Raw genomic sequence first — 16,942 nt, 5'->3', positions numbered from 1 at the left:
GCACGGCGTAACAGACTTTGAAAAGGCAAAAATGGCCAATGTCATGTCTATTGTCACAATTTTTTTTTTTAAGATTTATTTATTTGAAAGAGTTACAGAGAAGGGAGAGAGAGATCTTCCATCTGCTGTTCACTTCCCAAGTAGCCACATCAGGCTGGGCTGAGCCAGCCAAAGCCGAAGCTTTTGGGTCTCCCACATGAGTGACAGGGGCCCAGGCACTTGAGCCATCGGACGCTGCTTTCCAGCCACTGGCTGGGAGCTGGATCAGAAGTGGAGCAGCCAGGATTTGAACCATTGCCCATATGGGCTGCCTGCATCACAGAATGACCACTTTACCCATTGTGTCACAATGCCAGCCTCTATTTCATTATTTTTAAATTTGGGGCCATCTTCTGCAGCTCTCTCAAGTACATTAGCAGGGAGCCAGGACTCAAACCGGTACTCAGATAAGGGCTGTTGGCATCACAGGCCGTGATTTAACCTGCTGCATCTCAACTCCAGGCCCTGCCACAATTTTAAAAGTGTGTTTACTGTAAAGAAACAAAGTCACACAAGCAGCAAATGAATTTGAGAACAGTTAGAAAACAAAATAATTCTTCACTTCCTGCCAAAAATTTTTAAAAATCTGAAATTCTCAGCCATGAAGATTGGGAAAAGGCCCACTTACAAGCCACGTAGTACAAGAGACCCTCCCGAAACATTAGGCAAGAAAAACTCATCCCCAGCTCCAAGATGACCACAGCTGCTATTTTGGACTTTATCCTCCCGTATGCATTTCCCAGTGCTACTATATGACATAAATAGAAATGTGCAAGCTATTGTGAAAACCTGATATCTGGAAGCCTGTCTTTCTCACTCCCCAGGACACTGGCACTGGCGTGTCACCCACTGTGGGCTGCCCGGATTCTGCTGGGAGTGGTCAGTGAGTTGTCTAACTGGTAGCATTACTGAACAGTGAGCTGTTCCCAAGTTTTCTGGATCCTCAGGAAAACCACAAGTAACATCCTTGCGTGTCTATCTTTGGCTACTGGTGAGTGCATTTTTAGGATGAATTCCTGGAATTTCTGTACATGTGAGAGTTTTGGACCTCATGTCATCCGTCTGCACCGTGACGGCAGCCACACATCATCGGAAGCTGTTCCCACGACCTGTGTGAGTCGCTGAGCAGGCCAGCTCAGCCACGCTGAGTCCAGGCTGTGGGACCCAGTGGAGGAAGAGTGTGGGGTGTCTCCCTGCCACTGCCCGGGCCGCAGAGGATCTGTCTCCTTGCCCACACTGCCGCCCAGAAGGCTGGTCTACCACCTGAGGAAGAGCTGGGACTTCGACTGGGGCCTGCATGAGAAATCGGTACTTCTCCCAGACGTAAGAGCAAGCGCAGCGTGTGATTCTCGCAGGTGCATCCTAATCCCTGGGATAAGTGACTGGGTTACCTCACAGGCAGAAGATGTCTCACAGATGTGATTAAATGAAGGGTTGGGGGGGGGGGGCATTGTGGAAGAACAAGGGTCCTTCCAAGAGGGAGGGAGGAGGGCCGCAGTCGGAGGAGGAGACACGGTTACAGAGGCAGAATCTGCAGAGCCCACAGCTGCCTGGAACTGGCCTGGGAAGGCATTTACCCTGCCTCGTCCAGCCAGAGATTCTATAAAATGGGCTGAACCCCTGGCTTCTCCTGAAGCCTGATTCACACCTGAAGGAGCTGCCAGTGGACATGGACAAAGCTGGACCAATTTGAGCAACAAAATCCATAAAGTAGTGCAATCCAAAGCATAAAACACCCACAAGTCCATACTAACATACAAATAAATGAACAAACGAATGATGGAGGGTCAGGTGCTGGGGTGCGATGGGTTAAGCTGGCGCTGGTAGCACCTGTATCTCACATTGGAGTGCTTTGGAGTCTCCGCTTCTCCACTTCTGATCCAGTTTCCTGCTAATGCACCTGGGATGGCAGCAGATGGTGGCCCAGTACTTGGATCCCTGTCGCTCATGTGGGAGACCTAGATGGAGTTCCTGGCTCCTGGCTCTGGCCTGGCCCGGCCCAGCTGTTATGGACATCTGGGGAATGAACCATCGGATGGAAGATGTGTTTCTCTTTGTCTCGCCCCCTCTCTCTGGCATTCTGCCTTTTCAATAAATAAACCTTCATTTAAAGAATGGGGTAGAGGCAAACATCCCTATACAGAAGAATTCCAAGTAATCTATGCACCTACTCTAACCCTCAAGGAGGCAGAGACTGACTCACGGCCCCTGAAGCCTGGGCTGTGCCCCATGGCTTCATTCCAAGAAGAGGAGTGGGCTTTTGGCATAGTAGTTAGAAAACGCACGTCCTGTATCTGAGAGCCTTGGTCCAGGTCCCTCCCCTGGCCCCATTCCAGCCTCCTGCTACCGTGCACCCTGGGAGGCAGCAGTGAGAGAGCAGATGGAGTTCCCAGCTCCCAACCTCTGCCTGGGTTTGTCCTGTCTGTTGTGGGCCTTTGGGGGAGTGAACCAGAGGGTGGGAGATCTCTATCTGCCTCTCAAAATAAGTTACAGAAAAGAATTTCAAAAGCAAATAAAGCATGGGAAACAGGAAGGAGAAAGAGCAACTGCGTGGTGGAGAAATCTGAGAGACGCTGCCCCAGCCAGTTGATGGAGGCCAACATTGGCAGGAAGAAGGCATGTGTGCAGCGCGATCCCTGGACGTGTTGTGATGAGACTAGTACTCTCCCTCTCTGGTCTTCCTCCCAGAAACGCATAACTCCCGTCTAATCACGCAGAAAACGTGAGGCATTCTATAAACTCCTAACCAGTGCATCTGGGAACAGCCAAGGCGGCCCGAATAAAGGAAGGTGTGAGAAACGGATGGGTGAGAGGAAGCTAAGGGGACTTGACCAGATAATGTGGGGTCCTGTAGAGGCTCCGGGGACAGAGAAAGGGCAGTGGGGGAAATTAAAGGAATCTAGATGCAGTTTGGACGTGGTTGATCGGCGTGAGCAGTAGGGCTTGTTTAGTTGTCACAGATGGACCTTGCTCTTGCAAGCTGACAGCACTGTATCTTCCTGGGCCAGAGGAGTCCCGGGTTACCAAGGAGACCAGGCGAGAAGGAGCACCCCCTCACCCCCTGCCGACGTGGCCAGGACCAGGGGACGCAAGGCTGGCTTGGGTGTCTGGAGAGCTGGGTGTGAAGCATGTGTCTGCTCACATGGACTCTGGGGCCCTGTCCAAATTCCTCCCCTCCCCCCCCCCCCAGCGCCAGCAGCAACAGTCATCCTGCCTCCCCCAGGGGGAGAGCCGGCGCCCTCAGGCTGGAGGGCCCCCAGGCAGCCCTCGAGGACCCTCCCGAGACTGGCGCCTGCCGGGCAGCCAGCTGCAGCTTCTGGTTCTCCGCGGGTCGGGGTGAGTCACCGCCGGCTGAGGTGGGCGAAGGAGCAGGCAGCGCCTTTACTCCGCCGCACGCCAGGGGAGGGCGCTCATGGCCTGACGCAGCCCCTCTGGCCGCTCCCAAGCCCCCACCCAAGCCCTGGATCCCGGCCTCGCAGCAAGTGGCCAGGGGCTCCTCTCCTGGAAGCGGCAGGAAGCGAAGACTCGCCGGCTCTGAGGACATGGCCACAACTGATCCCTCCCCTGAGGCGGAGCGGGGCTGACCCCACTGCCCATCCCTTTCTGGCCTGGGACCTGGACAGAAACAGAGGACCAAGCAGGAGCGAAGGGAAGAGGCGGAGCCTGGGTCCAGGGGCGGCAGCAGGGCCCCGGAGACCGCAGGCGCGTGTGGCCCAGAGCCCGGGCGCCAGGCTGAGCGGCTGCTCCCAGCTCCAGAGTCCCTGTGCCAGCTGGTCGCGGGCGGGTGGGCACGGGCAGGGCTGCGTGCCAGACACACACAGAGCGCCCTTTGAGGAGGTGGCAGCTGTGGGCCCAGACCCCTCTCTGCTTGCCATGGCCCCGCCTGCCCCCTGCAGCAGGGCCTTGCTGAGTACAGGGCTCGGGGACACAGAGGTGCACACTCAGGAACACAGCGGTTCACACTTGGGAACCTCCACTCTTGGAGTGCAGGGGCCACCCTGCTTCTCAAGCCCAAAGCCACACCTCCTTTCTGGCCCACTCTATTTCCTTCATTGCTGGTGGCCCTGTTAGAACCCTGGGGTGGGGTGGGGGAGACACCCTGGGGGCAGGCTAAGAGCCTTCCACACCTGCAGTGGGGCATTTTTTAAAATATATATATATATATTTATTTATTTTTATTTGAAAGAGGGGGGGGGTCTTCCATCAGACAGTTCACTCCCCAACTGGCCACAATGGCCGGAGCTGCGCCGATACAAAGCCAGGAGCCAGGAGCTTTTTCTGGGTCTCCCACTTGGGTGCAGGGGCCTAAGGATTTGGGCCATCTTCTACTGCTTTCCTAGGCCATAGCACAGAGCTGGATCGGAAGTGGAGCAGCCAGGTTTCGAACCGGCGCCCATATGGGATGCCAGCGCTTCAGGCCAGGGTGTTAACCCACTTCGCCACAGCGCCGGCCCCAACATTTTGAGCTGGGGGAGCAGGGTCCAGCCCTGGGCCTCTAGGGAACCCAGGTCCATCTCTGCTTCCCCCACCCAGTTATCCTGGGCCTCCTGTCTCTGACCTTGGGCACCCACAGGGAGATCTGCTCAGGGACTGGAGCGCTCCCAGCACCCTCCCGTGAGCAAGGCGGCTGCATCTCTCCTCCCCTGGGTGGGCAGTGGCAGCCACTTCTCCTAGGCTAGCCTTGCCGAGGAACGGCCCCACGGAGCAGGTACAGGCTGGGTGTGCTGAGCAGAACGGAGGGATCAGGCTCTGGGTTTTGCCCTTGTGGAGCTGAGGGATCTCAAAGCCTCAGTCTCTTGGACGTAGCATGGGTACAGCAATGGCAGAGGCGTTGGGGTGAGGACGAACTGGCCAGGTGCAGTGCTGGGCACCATGTCAGTCGGGGACAGCTGAAGAAACAAGGGCCCAGGAAGGCTCGGGCCAGCAAATGACCATCTTTCCCCGCGCATGGCGAGTCCATAAGTGGGGTCACCGGGAGACAAGCCAGTCCAGGTCTGGGCACCCTAGGTTGAGCCAGTGGGAGCAGAGCGCCCCTGGGCAGCAGCGTGCGGGTCTTGGGGGTCGCAGGTGGGGAGGGCAGGGCGGTCCTTCAGCTGGGCCGACCCCTCCCCGTCCACGCCCAGACGCAAGGACCCAAAGCCGCCCGGCTAAGCGACAAGCCTGGGCGGGGTGTGGGGGGGTCGGAGTTCCGGCCCCCAGAAGCAGACCAGAGATCAGACCTGGAAGACCCTGGAGACGGCCTAGAAGGAGCGGCAAGGTGTGGGCAAGCAGGCTCCCCGCCGAATTGGGCCGACAGAAAAACGCCGGGGTCCGGGGTCCTCGCCTTTAATGCTGCCCCCGGCAGAGCCGACGCGAGGGGCGGGGGAGGGGCGCGCGGGCGGCGCATGCGCGCCGCGGGCTGGAGCAGCCGGACAGTCCGGCGGCCGGGAGCGCGCAGGAGCCGCGGGAGCCGCGGAGCCGCGAGAGCCGAGACCCCGCGCCGGGGGGCTCTGAGCGGCGCGGGCAGACGCGAGCCTCGAGTCTGCAGGCCCCGCCGCCCGCCGGGCCCTCGGAGCGGCGTTCAAGATGTCCGTGCCGGTGAGTAGCGCCCGCCGCCCGGACCCCGGCTCACCGCCCCCCGCCCGGGCGGGCCCAGTACGCGGGGGCTGCGGGCGGGGTCGCCCCACCCGTGCCTTCTCTGGGGGGGGAGGGGCAAAGATGGGGGCGTCTCCCCCTGGCCGGCCTCTCCGTCTTTTTCCAGGAGAGCTGGGTCGGGCTGCGGTCCGTGCCGTTGCTTCCGGGAGCTCCGCAGGACGGTGGAGTGGGCAGGGGTCTTTGTTGGCCCCCGGCACGGCTGGGCCAGGCGGGAGCCCGTGCTGTCCCCCAGGACTCCTCACCAGGGGGCCAGGCCTAGTGGGGAGCGGTCCCGCCCGCTCTCGGGAGACCACTCCAGGACCGCTGCGCCGGCCGGGAAGGGGGCAGGTCTGCCCTTCCCCGAGGACCCACCCCAGAGAGCTGCCTTGTTGTGTTGCAGGGACCCCAGCAGACTGGCCGGCGGGGCAGGGGCTGTGTCTGTCCCCGAGACACCCCTCCCCCAGGCTGTCTTGGCCCCGGGGACAGCCCGGCTCCCTCCCCAGAGTGGCCGATGCCGGTGGAAGTCTTTCTGGCGGGTTCGGAACCCCAGGGCTCTGCAAGGGTCACTCCCTGCTCCCCGCACGTGGGGGTCTCCCCCTCAGCCTGACTCCCCCAGCCACCGGGGTGGCACCTTGGGCCGGGTCGCTCTGGGTATCTGGGTCTTGCCTCCTGAGGGTTAGCAAGTGCGCCGGGCTGTCCAGGATTCCCAGGCCTCCGGAGGAAGCTCCGGCCCACTTTGCAGATGGGCAGATGGAGGTGGTGTGAGCGCCCTGCCTCCTGCTGGCACCGGCTCTCCAGCCTGGCCTGGGGCTATTGTTTCTCTGCTGAGTCAGGGCCTTTTCTCTCGGGCGGGAAGGGAGGGGGCCAGGGCCCTGTCCACCCTGGCCTCCCCTGGAGGACCCCATCCTCTGGGTGAAGCAGACAGCGGGGGCTCCCTGGCAGGACCAGCGGCCTCAGACTGAACTGCCATCGAGTGTGTGGAGACTACTGGAGCAGAGATACTGTGTCAGTCAGTGGGAAGCTTTGTTATTACGGAGTTAAAGATCCCAGCCCCGGGCCGCCTCCCGAGAGGAAAAATTAGGGCTTCCAGACCCTGCTGAAGTGACACCCCAACCCCCAAATCTGTTCTGGTTCAAAGCGTGATTGTCTCATCTGTAGGAAGAAGGAAGACACAAAGTGCCTGCCAAACCTTTCTTCTCTTCTGCTCTGCTGCCTTGCCAAGCCCTGAGTCTTCTCTCGCCCAGGGCCACAGGCAGCCAACGGCCCTGCCCCTGTGGGCACAGTGAGAGGAACGAGGGCGACCCCAGACCCTGCTGGAGAGCCAGGGTTTCCAGGGCAGGAGAGAACAGAGAATGTCACTGTGGCCACACCAGAGCCCGGCCGGGCCTCTGCCGGGGAAGTCCCCCATTTGGTTTGGTTGTCCATGGTCAGAGCGAGCCCTGGACGTGGAGTCTGGGATGACACTCAGACCGCTTGCTCAATAGGACTTTGGACGGCCAGCCCCAGCAGCTCCAGCTGTGATGAGAGAAGGGGGCAGGCCAGGTGGGGCTTGCCCACATCGGGGTCCGCAGCGGAGGTCTTCGGGGCCTGTCCACCCCAGAACCAGCTTCAGGTCACTTCCCAGCCTCCTGCTTGTAGCCGCCGCCTGCGGGAGTTCTGCAGAGGGTGGGTGGGGGTCTCACCCTGAGTGTCTGAGCTGTCACACCCTGCCCGTCTCCCGGGACCTTGGGCTGTGTGTAAGATGCTGAAGCTAGGAGGAGGGGTTCTCGGGGCAGCTATGAAATGTTCAGAAAATTGCTTTCATGGGCCAGTGGCCCCCACGGAGGCTTCCAGAGTGAGCCGCCTGCTCAAGCCCAGCCCTTGTTACCCAGAGCGGTGCCTGTGTGGTGCTCGGGGACACGTTTGGGTTTTAAGCACACCCAGTCATTTGGGCAGTCTTTTCCTGGATGAGGCTGACGCAGGCACTCGGCCCACAGAAATTACAAGCAGCCTCAGAACGGGGTGGGAGTGACAGGATGGCCAGGTTGAGTTCCAGCAGGGAGCGCACCGAGATCAGCTGGTCTCGCCCCGTCACGTGACCTCCAGTGGCACCCATTGTCCCGGCCCCCTGCTCAGTGCTCCTTTCTTTGCTTGGAGCTGAGAGCTGTGCCCAGGGGGTCCCTGGACACTCACTGCCAGGTGTTCTGTGGCCTCTGCCTTCCTCTTGGGCATGACTGTCCAGCACCCTGGCATCTCTGCTCTGTGGGCAGGTGGGCTACACTTGAGAACGGCTCTGTCACCCGCCTCCGGTCCCTGGCCAGCACCGGCTTGGGATCATGTTTCCAAGTGGACGGATGCTGGCTGCCCCTCCAGCACTGTCAGGTGAGGGGCCAGCTTCCAGCTGGCAGGGGAGTCCCTCTGCCATCACTTTCTGCCCCTTGTTTCCCGTCTGAAACACAGTCCCTGCAGCCGCGCGTGTGCTCCCACTGAGGGAGAGGCCCTTCCCAGGAGTGCAGATGCTGACCTGTGCACGGCACCTCCTGTGTGCCGGGCTCTGCCAGCGTGGCATGGCCGGGAACCAAGCCTGCCGGGATCCAAAGCCACAGTGGCCATCATCCTGCACAGCTTCTCCAGCCGAGGGGGCCGCAGCCTGGTGAGCTGTCCAGAGGTCACGGCTGCAGCGGAGATGGACCCTATGCCTGTGGCTTTCCAAACCTGAGTCTCTGTGAGCCCTTCTAGGCTCCTGGCCCAGCGGCTTGCCCGGGCTGTGCAGCAGAGTCGGGGTAGCCCTGCCTGGCTTCAGCACTGCTCAGTGAGCTCCCCGGCATCTGGTTGGACCTCTGCCGACCGTCCTGGAGCCCCCTGTGTATCTGCCTCTGTGCCAGCCGGTGCTGAGGGTGGGCGAGCTGGCCAGGGAGCCATGAGAGCCTGCCCTGGGACGCGTAGCTGGCATGGCTCAGCGCCTTCTCCTGCTCCACTGCCGTTCCTCTGCAGGCAGAGGTGAGACCCCTCGCCCCAGTCACCGGCTCGCTCCCCCTGGCTCTCCCTGCTCCAGCACAGTGCCCCCCTCCCCCCCCAGCCCTCCCAGCCCCATTTGTGGGTGTGCACTTCCAGGAGGGGTGCTGCCAAACCCCTGCTCAGACTGCGGGCTTCATCAGGGCGGGACCCATGGCCACCTGGCGTCTTCTCCATCTCTGCCTCAGTGGTCTGGCGTGCTCCTGGCCTGCTCGGAGTGTGGCCCCAAGCAGAGTCTGGCCCTTAGTACATTGCGAGGGGGGCTGTAGGGCGGGGGGACAGGGGCCAGGGCTCTTGAATGAACAGTGCTGGCTGTTACTAAACCTCCTGAGCCTCAGCTGTGGGTTGGGGGTATTTCCAGCGCTGAAGCCGTTAGAATGAAGCTAAGTCTTAGCGACTACTGCTGTTGCGATCATCTTCTCCAGCCACAGGGGGCTGGCATCATGGCTCAAGACCCCTCCTGATTCCTGCGGCAACCAGCCTGGGGAAGAGTTGCAGCTCTGCCTCGCTGATCTGGCCCAGGCTCACCCTTCGCGATTCTCCGTGGCTTTCTCACGTGGTGTGGTTCCTTAGTGGTGGGATGACCCTGATAACCTTCTGCGCCCTGGTGTGGGCTGTGGGACCCCTGCCTCTTGAGACTTGAATGCACAGGTCTGGGGCCTCACCTGCATGTCCCAGGCCAGATGCATACGCTGTCCTTAGTGCCCCAAGAATAGCAGCAGAAGCCCCTAGCGCGGGGCAGGCCTGTCCTCGGGGGTACTCTCTGCAGCAGCCTGGTCCCCACAGGGCAGGCAGAGCCCTCAAAGGAAGGATGCCCCCCCACGCTATGGTGAGTGGACTTTACGGAGGAGACTGGAGCTTGTGAGTGGACGTTAGCATGGGTGACCCCTGCTGACCTCAGGCTCAGGCATGAGTGTGCTCCCGGCGGTCAGCTGGGCCTCCCTCCCCTCCTGCCCCCTGCCCTCTCTGCTCACCTTCCCCTCCCACACTTTGACCTGGCTTGGTTACAGCTGCTTACTTCTGCTGCATCTGGGCCAAACCTGTTGTTTCCTTGGCTTCATCCCAGTCACCGTTTGCTGGGGCCTCAGAAAAGAACGAGAAGTGGGAGGCTGGTGCCGTGGCGCACTAGGTTAAGCCTCTGCCTGGGCACCGGCATCCCATATGGGCGCCAGTTCAAGTCCCACTGCTCCTCTTCCGATCCTGCTTCCTGCCAATGGCCTGGGAAAGCAGTAGAAGATGGGCCAGGTGCTTAGGCTGCTCACCCACATAGGAGACCCAGAGGAAGCTCCTGGCTCCTGGTTTCAGATCAGCCCAGTTCCGGCTGTTACGGCCATGTGGGGACTGAACCAGCGGATGGAAGATCTCTCAGTCTCTGTCTCTCACTCTCTGTCTGTAACTCTTTCAAATAAAATAAATCTTAAAAAAAGAAAGAGAAAGAGCTGGCACGTGTTGGAAGCCTTGGTGGCTGTGGCAGGAGGCCCTAAAGTTCATCTCTTCTCTGGGGGAAATTAGAGGCTAAGGGGCTCTTTGGCGATTTAAAATCATTGTTTAAACCCTGCCAAGTTCCAAGGACTTGAAGCAGATTACAGCGGAAGACAAATAGGTTAGGATCATCAAAAGATCCATACTAAGTAATGCATGGGGAAGGAAGAAATATTCTTCCAGAAAGCCCAGGCACACAAATTCAACTTTGAGTTTCCTGACAGGCAGAGCAAAAAGGGTAACACGGTGTTGGGTTGATTAGGTTTGAAACAGCCGCTTTTGGTATTTCAAAACGGTATAGAATGTTGCATGTTTTCTGTGCTGTGATTTATTTATTTGTATTTGTCTTAAGATTTTATTTGAGATTTGGAGAGAGGACAGAGCTCCCTTCCGCTGGTTCAGAGCTGAGGCTGATAGCCGGGACCCTAACCTGGGTCTCTCACATGTAGGGCAGGGACTGACCCACTTCCTCTGCTGCTTCCCAGGGTCTTCATTAGCAGGAAACTGGGAATGGAGCGGAGGCGGGCCTTGAACCCAGGCACTCTGATGTGGGGTGCTGGTGTCCCAACTGGCACCTTACCCGCCAAGCCAGACCCCCCACCCCTGTTTTATTTTTTGACCAGTAGAAACTCTTATTGAGGAGGATTTCATATGTTGTGAGATGTACCAGTGCTAGCTGTCCAGTTGGGTGACTTCAGACTTGATTTCCGTGACCTGTGTGTAGCTGTCAGTCAAGTCGTGGCGGCTCGTGTCCCCTCACCCCAGATGCTCTCAGAGCCCCCTTTGCAGTCAGGTGCCCGCTCCCACGTCTGGCCGTCGCCCTCTGGTTGCTGTCGCCCTGGCTTGGCTTCGCCTGTCCGTGAGCGCTGTGTAAGTGGACCAGACGGCGGGCACTCTTCTCGATCTGGCTTCTTCCATGCAGCATGGAGATTTGGGGCTTTCCATGGTGTTGAGTGGTGCTCCACGGCGTGCTGCCACGTTCTCTGCTGGGGCATGTGTGTCGCTAGCGTGTGTGGGCCGTGCGTGTCTGAGCCCCAGGGCTTCACGCGGGCGTTGACACCGTGTGCCAGTGTCCACCTGTGGCCTGCACAGATCCGAGTGCGGATCCTGGTCCTCAGCACGTTGCGGGCTTGCTCAGCCCGGCACCAGCACACCCCGCCCTGTTCCCAGCCGCCCAGGTGGCTTCGTGGTGGACTTCCTTCCTCACAAGTGATCTGGGACCTTAAGGTCTTAGGCCTTTGAGGCATCTTGTGTTCATCCCCCGGCCCGTCCACCACCACCGTGGTCCTGGCTGGGAAGGAAGGAGCCAGTCCGAGGAGCCGCCTGTGCCCCTCCCGCCTCAGCCCCGGCTGGGCGTCCACCCAGCCACCCCGCCGGCAGCCATGCCTGGCTACTGTGTCCCCCACCCCAGAAGTCTAAACTAAAGCCAGGGCAGGGGTGTTGGGGGAGCCACCTGCCAGGTCCTGGCCCCTAAGGCTCCTGTGCTGCCCACCCACAGGAGGAACTAGCTGCCTGTGTGTCTCTGCAACTCTGGACTGTTCTGTTCTTCTGCATGGTGGGGCTTAGCAAAAGGCTCGTGCAGCTGCTCGAACGCTGCTCCCGCAGAGCGGCCCCCAAGCACCTCGCATAGGATAACAGCCCTTCCCCACCACCCGGGCCATCTGCTCTGTTCTCCCCTGTCCCTCTGTGCCCTCCCCCTCCCCCACCGCGGCTCTCACAGCCTGAGTGTGTGTCCCCCGAGGACGGGGGCTGTTCGTGGCAGGGTTCTAGTACAGCGCCCAGAACTCACATCGCACGCCCAGTGAGGAGGCATGAAGCATAGCCACCGAGCCCGAAACCGCTTCTCCCCACCAAGTACGGGCTGCTGACGGGGCACCAGCGCTCCGGGAGCAGATTTTTGCCCCAGAGTCCCAGATGAGGGGGAAACTCCAGGCACCTGCAGACAGGGTGTCTGTGCAGGGCGTGGGGAGAGCTTGGTCGGGGCACGGCTTACTGGGGCGCATGTAGTGCCTGCCAAGGGAGGGGCCCCAGGTGCCTGGTGACGTGGGTCTGGCAGATGATGTTGCAGGATGTGTGTGCTGGTGCAGCGTCATAGTCTCCCACCCTGGGGACGGCCGGGCTGCTGGCGTGGCTTCCTTTAACCGATGCACACACACCGGCTCTGAGAGATGCAGTTTCTGGCTGCAGGGCCACGGCCAGCCGGAGTCATTAAGTTGTCTGCTGTTGTCCTTGTGGGCTGAGCCTAGGCAAGCGGGCCGAAGCCGCCCAGGCGGGAGAGCCCACGGCCCTGTGGCTGCCCGAGCTCTGCCTTCTCTGTGGACACCCTCTTCGACTCCCACCCCACAGCCCAGGGTCCCCTCCTGCAGTGGCTGTGGGTGTCTGTGGGCGTGGGCACCTGTGTGTGGCGGAAGCGGTGAGGGCGGGCAGCAGATGGCTGTGAGGTTGTCCCTCTGCCTGATCTGCTGGGGTGGTTGCCATGGCAGAGGGAGAGCAGATGGCCGGGCTGGGGAGGCCTCTTGACCACACCCTTGTCCCTGCCCACCCAGGCTGGCAGACGGGAGCTGGTAGCCCAGCAGCTGGGCTTTGTCCCTGAGGACGGGATCCCCCTTGCCCGTGTCCTCCTCCCTCAGCCCTCTTCTCCCCAGTCCCCATTGCCTCCAGCAGGCTGCCCCCAGCACACACACCCTGGGCGGTCTGTGATGGGGCGGGGCGGGGGAGGGCGCAGGCAGTGGGAGATGCAGGCTACTCCGCACGTACCTTGTGGCCCCTGCAGCCTTGGGCCTTGGGTGTTGGTGCTGCCCTGCAGGTGCCTCTGCGCTCAGTGATTGTCCCCGTAGGCAAGCAGTGAGCACGCTGAGGATTCTGGGGCCACTCCTCTGGTCTGTTCCTTGGAAGCCCCTGAAGGGAAAAGGGAGGAGCCGGGGTGGGGGGCGGGGCTGGGATCTAGGATGCACCTGGCAGCCCCTCACCCAGCCCAGGCAGAGTCACTACCTTGACAACACAGGAGCAGCCCCCTTGGTCAGTCCGCCCTTGAGAGCCCAGAATGGGAAAGGCTGCTGTGGCTGACAGCTTCAGCCCCACCCTGAGAGCTCCTGGGCTGCTGGTGCTGGGGACCTACCTGAGTCTCAGGGCAGGGTTAGGGTTGTGAGCTCTGCCGCTTCCCGGCTGTGTGACCTGGGGGAGGCGCTGCCCTCTCTGAGCCTCTGGCTAGTGGTAGTTCTATCCTGGTCCCCAGGGCAGCAGCAAGAACTCAGTGAATTTGGGGTGTCTGGCCTGTGTGTGACAGCTGGGCTCACCCCTTGTCTGAGCCATGCACAGGGTACGCTCCCTGGCCCAGGTTTTGAGCTGGTCGCCGTGAGTGACCAGCTGAGCCGAGAGGCAGCAGCTCCGTGTGGCCCTCCGGAGACATCACTTCTTCCTGTCCCTGGGGCTGGCAGCCCTCGCCTCCGGCCTCAGGAAATCCTTCCCTGCTGCTGCTTCCAGGGCCGCTGTCAGCTGACCCGTCCAGCCCACCCTGTGGTGCTGCCGGGAAGGCTGAGACTTCAGGACGTTGGAACGGGGCTGGTGGCCGCGCGGTGTCCGTGCCAGTCCTTTTCGGCCGGTTCTCTCACTAAGCATTTTCCCGCGTGATTCTGAATTGGTCTTTGGAAGTGGCCGTCTTCCTTGCTGCGAGGCATTCCACTGGGTGGCTGGTTCGTCCAGCCAGTCTCCTGGAGCCGGGCACTTGCCTGTGTCTCCCCGTGCCTGGCTGTTCTGAACGCCACAGTGGACGTGCTTGGGCACCCAGGGAGAGCAGCTGCTGTGTGCAGTGTCTGTGTTGAAGCCAGGCCCTGGCCCAGGCTCTTCTCTCCACTCAGCAGCCTCTTGCCCAGTGGACACTGGAGTGGACAAAGGAGAGCCAGTGTCCTGGGTGCTGCTCCACCGGGTGCTGTCCCCTGCACTAACGGCTCTTCCAGGCCCCGGGTTGGTGACATCTCCCTGTAGCCCATGAGCTCATCTTTAGTCTGGAGGTGCCAGGCCTAACAGGGATGACTGACAGCTGTCAAGGACAGGGCTGATGCCAGGCCATGCTCCCGTCTTCTCCCTCCATCCCCAATCCCCCTCCCAGCTCCTCCTGCAGGGCCTGCTGTGTGTGTGTGTGTGTGTGTGTGTGTGTACCTTTCCCCAAGCGAGGGCAGCCTCAGTGCCTTACCCAGGACAGCCCTGCCCACCACAGCCACCTCGGAGACCCCACCCAATTTCTAAATAGTTACTGTACGCACTCCTCATCACCAGGGTAACTTCGGTGGGTGCAGGTGTTGCTGCCCCCAGCGCTGGTCAGCTGCCCGTCCTTGCTGAGTCCCAAGTGTGATGGGGTGTTTGACTTGGCCGGGAGCGGGGAGTGCCGCTGTCCCCAGTGTGCCTTCCCGCTGCAGGGTAGTCATGGTGGGCTCCCGTCTGGCAGCCGCGCCTCCCCTGCCTGGCTGCCAGCCCTGCCAGTTCTGTGCCGGGGAGTGTGTGTGGTGAGGCAAGGGCTGGTCAGATGGGGCTGCTGCTGGAACTCACTTTGCAGGGTTGCTTGGGCGTGAAATGAGCAAGTGGCCGCAGAGCACGCGGCGGGTGGGGTGCGCTGCATCTCCCCCCATTTAGCCCCTCCAACAAAGTGGGATGTAGGTCTTGGGGCCTTGTTTCCAAAGCGGAAATGCCATTCTGGGAGGCACAGGCTGGGGGGGGGGGGGGGAGGGAGTTTAAGTGGAAAAGCAGCAAATTTTTGAAATGCCTCTGCCTGAGCCGGTTCCCCTCCCCCGCCGCCACGCCCACACCAGCAGCCCCACCCCCAGATGCCACTTTAATCTAGCTCCAGAGAGAGGGAGGGAGAGGGGGGTCTCCCATTCCCTGCCAGCCGCCGCCTCTGCTCTGCTCCCTCCCCTCTCCCGCCCCCAGCTAGGGCTCCGTGGGGACCAGCCCCCTGTGGGCCAGGCATCTTGTGGCCCTGCCCCTCCCTGCGCAGGCCTGCTGCTGCCAGTGGCCTGGTTTCACCCCTCCCCGAAGAAGCCCGGAGGACTGCCTTCTGCCTGGGGTTGGTCCTGCAGGCTCAGACCTGCTCTCTGAGACCTGAGGGGTTAGGGACTGGACGGGGCACAGCCATGGGGACAAGCAGGAGGGGTGTTCCAGGCAGTGCTCCCAGAGAGCTGGCGCCTCTGCAGTGGGGAGTGGGCTGCTCTGAGGCTGCCAGGCGCCAGCTGCTTGTCCCACGGGGTCCTGGCTCTGGGGAGATGCAGATGGGTGGGTTTTCTAGAGGGGCGGGACCCAGGAATATTTCTAGGAAGCGCACTGGAGGGGCTGTGAGTAGCTGGATCTGGGCTCCCCGGCCCAGAGTCTTCATTTTACAGTTGGTGGCGTCCGGCAGGGGCCTGGTCCATCCAGCCTGGGCGCCAGGTGCCTGGTGGACACTGTAGGTGCACCTGGGCTCGTGTGCTTGTGAGAAGCCATGTGTGAGAATTCTCTGCAGGCTGCAGCTGCCTCACCTGCACTGGGAGGAGCCCAGGACTGTTGGCTTTTTTTTTTTTTTTAAATAAAATGTGTACTTATTTTTGGGGAAGGCAGAGGGCTCCTGTCTGCTGGTTCACTCTGGAAAGAGCTACAACAGCCCAGGCGAGGCCAGGCAGGAGCCAGGAGCTGGGAACTCCAGCTGGAACAGAAGTAGAGCAGCCAGGACTCCAGTATGAGACGCAGGTGTCCCAAGCTGCACTGGAGTGTTGACTGTTGGGATGCTGTCGGGTCTGGAGCAGTTCCCCTAGATCTCCCTGCAGAGCACCGTGCATCCCCGGACTGTGTGCAGGGACTGCAGCACCCTGGTTCTGCTGCATGGAGTGACTGTCAGCAGCCTGCAGCCAAGCTGCCAGACAGGACTCAGGAGAGCCGAGGCTCTGAGCTCCTGTTCTTTGGTGCCAGGGCCTTTGGCGAGAACCAGATGAGCCCTGACACTTCTGCCTCACGGGACAATGCGGGGGTGGAGATGTGGTATGTGAAAAGCCTCCTTGGGGACCTTAGCCTGTAGGCTAGTCCACGCTCCCTACAGACTGGGGCACGCCCCCTCCCCGTTTCCCTACAGATTCAGATCTGAGTGGATGACCCAGTGGAAACGCGAATGCCCAGTGCTGGTGGGCGTGGAAGGCGGAAGTCTACCTGAGTTCGGTCTCTGGAGAGGAAAGGGGGTTTGTAGGGCTTTCGGTGTGCCGGCGGAGAGAGCAATCTGGGCAGTCTTCCCAGAAGAGGAGGCGTTTGCGCGAGCCTTGCCGGCGAAGGCGGCGGCGCCGCGCTCTTGGAGGAAAAGGGGTATCCCACGCAGTAGGCTTGAAGCCGGCACCGCGCTGGATCCCGGAGCCGGGGGGACCGGGGTGGGAGGCAGTCCCACTGGGCGGGCGCGTGTCCGCGCGCTCCCGCGCCCCGGGGCCGGCGGCTCATTTGCATGGAGAGCCTCGGCGGCCAATGGGCGCGCGCGGCTGGGCATGCCGGGAGCCGGGCTGGGCCGCGGCGGCGGGCGGAGCGAGGTGCGACCGGCGCTGGGCGGCTGAGGCGGGACCGGGGCCGGGGCCGGGGCCGGGGCCGGAGCGGGGGTGGCTGTGGCGCGCTCGAAGCCCGGAGAGCGCGCTGCCCCGGCGGTCGGCGTGCGCCCCCGCGGAGAGCCGGGCCCCCGGCCAGCGGGGCACCATGAACTACCTGGTGAGTCCGCTCGCGGCGGGCGGGAAGGGGTTAAACAAGTGGCATTTCCTGCCGGACCTGCGGGTCCTGGGAACCGAGGGCGGGGGCGCGCCCGCGGCGGGACCGGGCG

General features: G+C 61.4%; 1 protein-coding gene across 7 annotated transcripts in view; it reads left to right on the top strand.

Annotated features, from left to right (window-relative positions):
- Positions 1–4,951: 4,951 nt before the first annotated feature.
- The window catches only part of BCAR1 (BCAR1 scaffold protein, Cas family member), a 36,279-nt gene continuing 24,288 nt past the window's right edge, over positions 4,952–16,942 (top strand). For 2 of the 7 annotated variants that reach the window (XM_051847285.2, XM_051847284.2), the window contains exon 1: positions 4,952–5,296. In XM_051847285.2, coding sequence (XP_051703245.2) covers positions 4,967–5,296 — 330 coding nt within the window. In that variant the 5' untranslated portion in view covers positions 4,952–4,966. Of the gene's footprint in view, positions 5,297–5,355; positions 5,617–15,670; positions 16,834–16,942 lie in introns of those variants that run through there. The other 5 variants (XM_008257622.4, XM_070062734.1, XM_051847286.2 and 2 more) reach the window with 5 other exon arrangements.

This window comes from Oryctolagus cuniculus, chromosome 18 (assembly GCF_964237555.1).
Source record: "Oryctolagus cuniculus chromosome 18, mOryCun1.1, whole genome shotgun sequence".
NCBI classification, from domain to species: domain Eukaryota; kingdom Metazoa; phylum Chordata; class Mammalia; order Lagomorpha; family Leporidae; genus Oryctolagus; species Oryctolagus cuniculus.
Note: the sequence above shows the minus strand (reverse complement) of the source record. Positions and strands in the feature narration are given on the sequence as shown.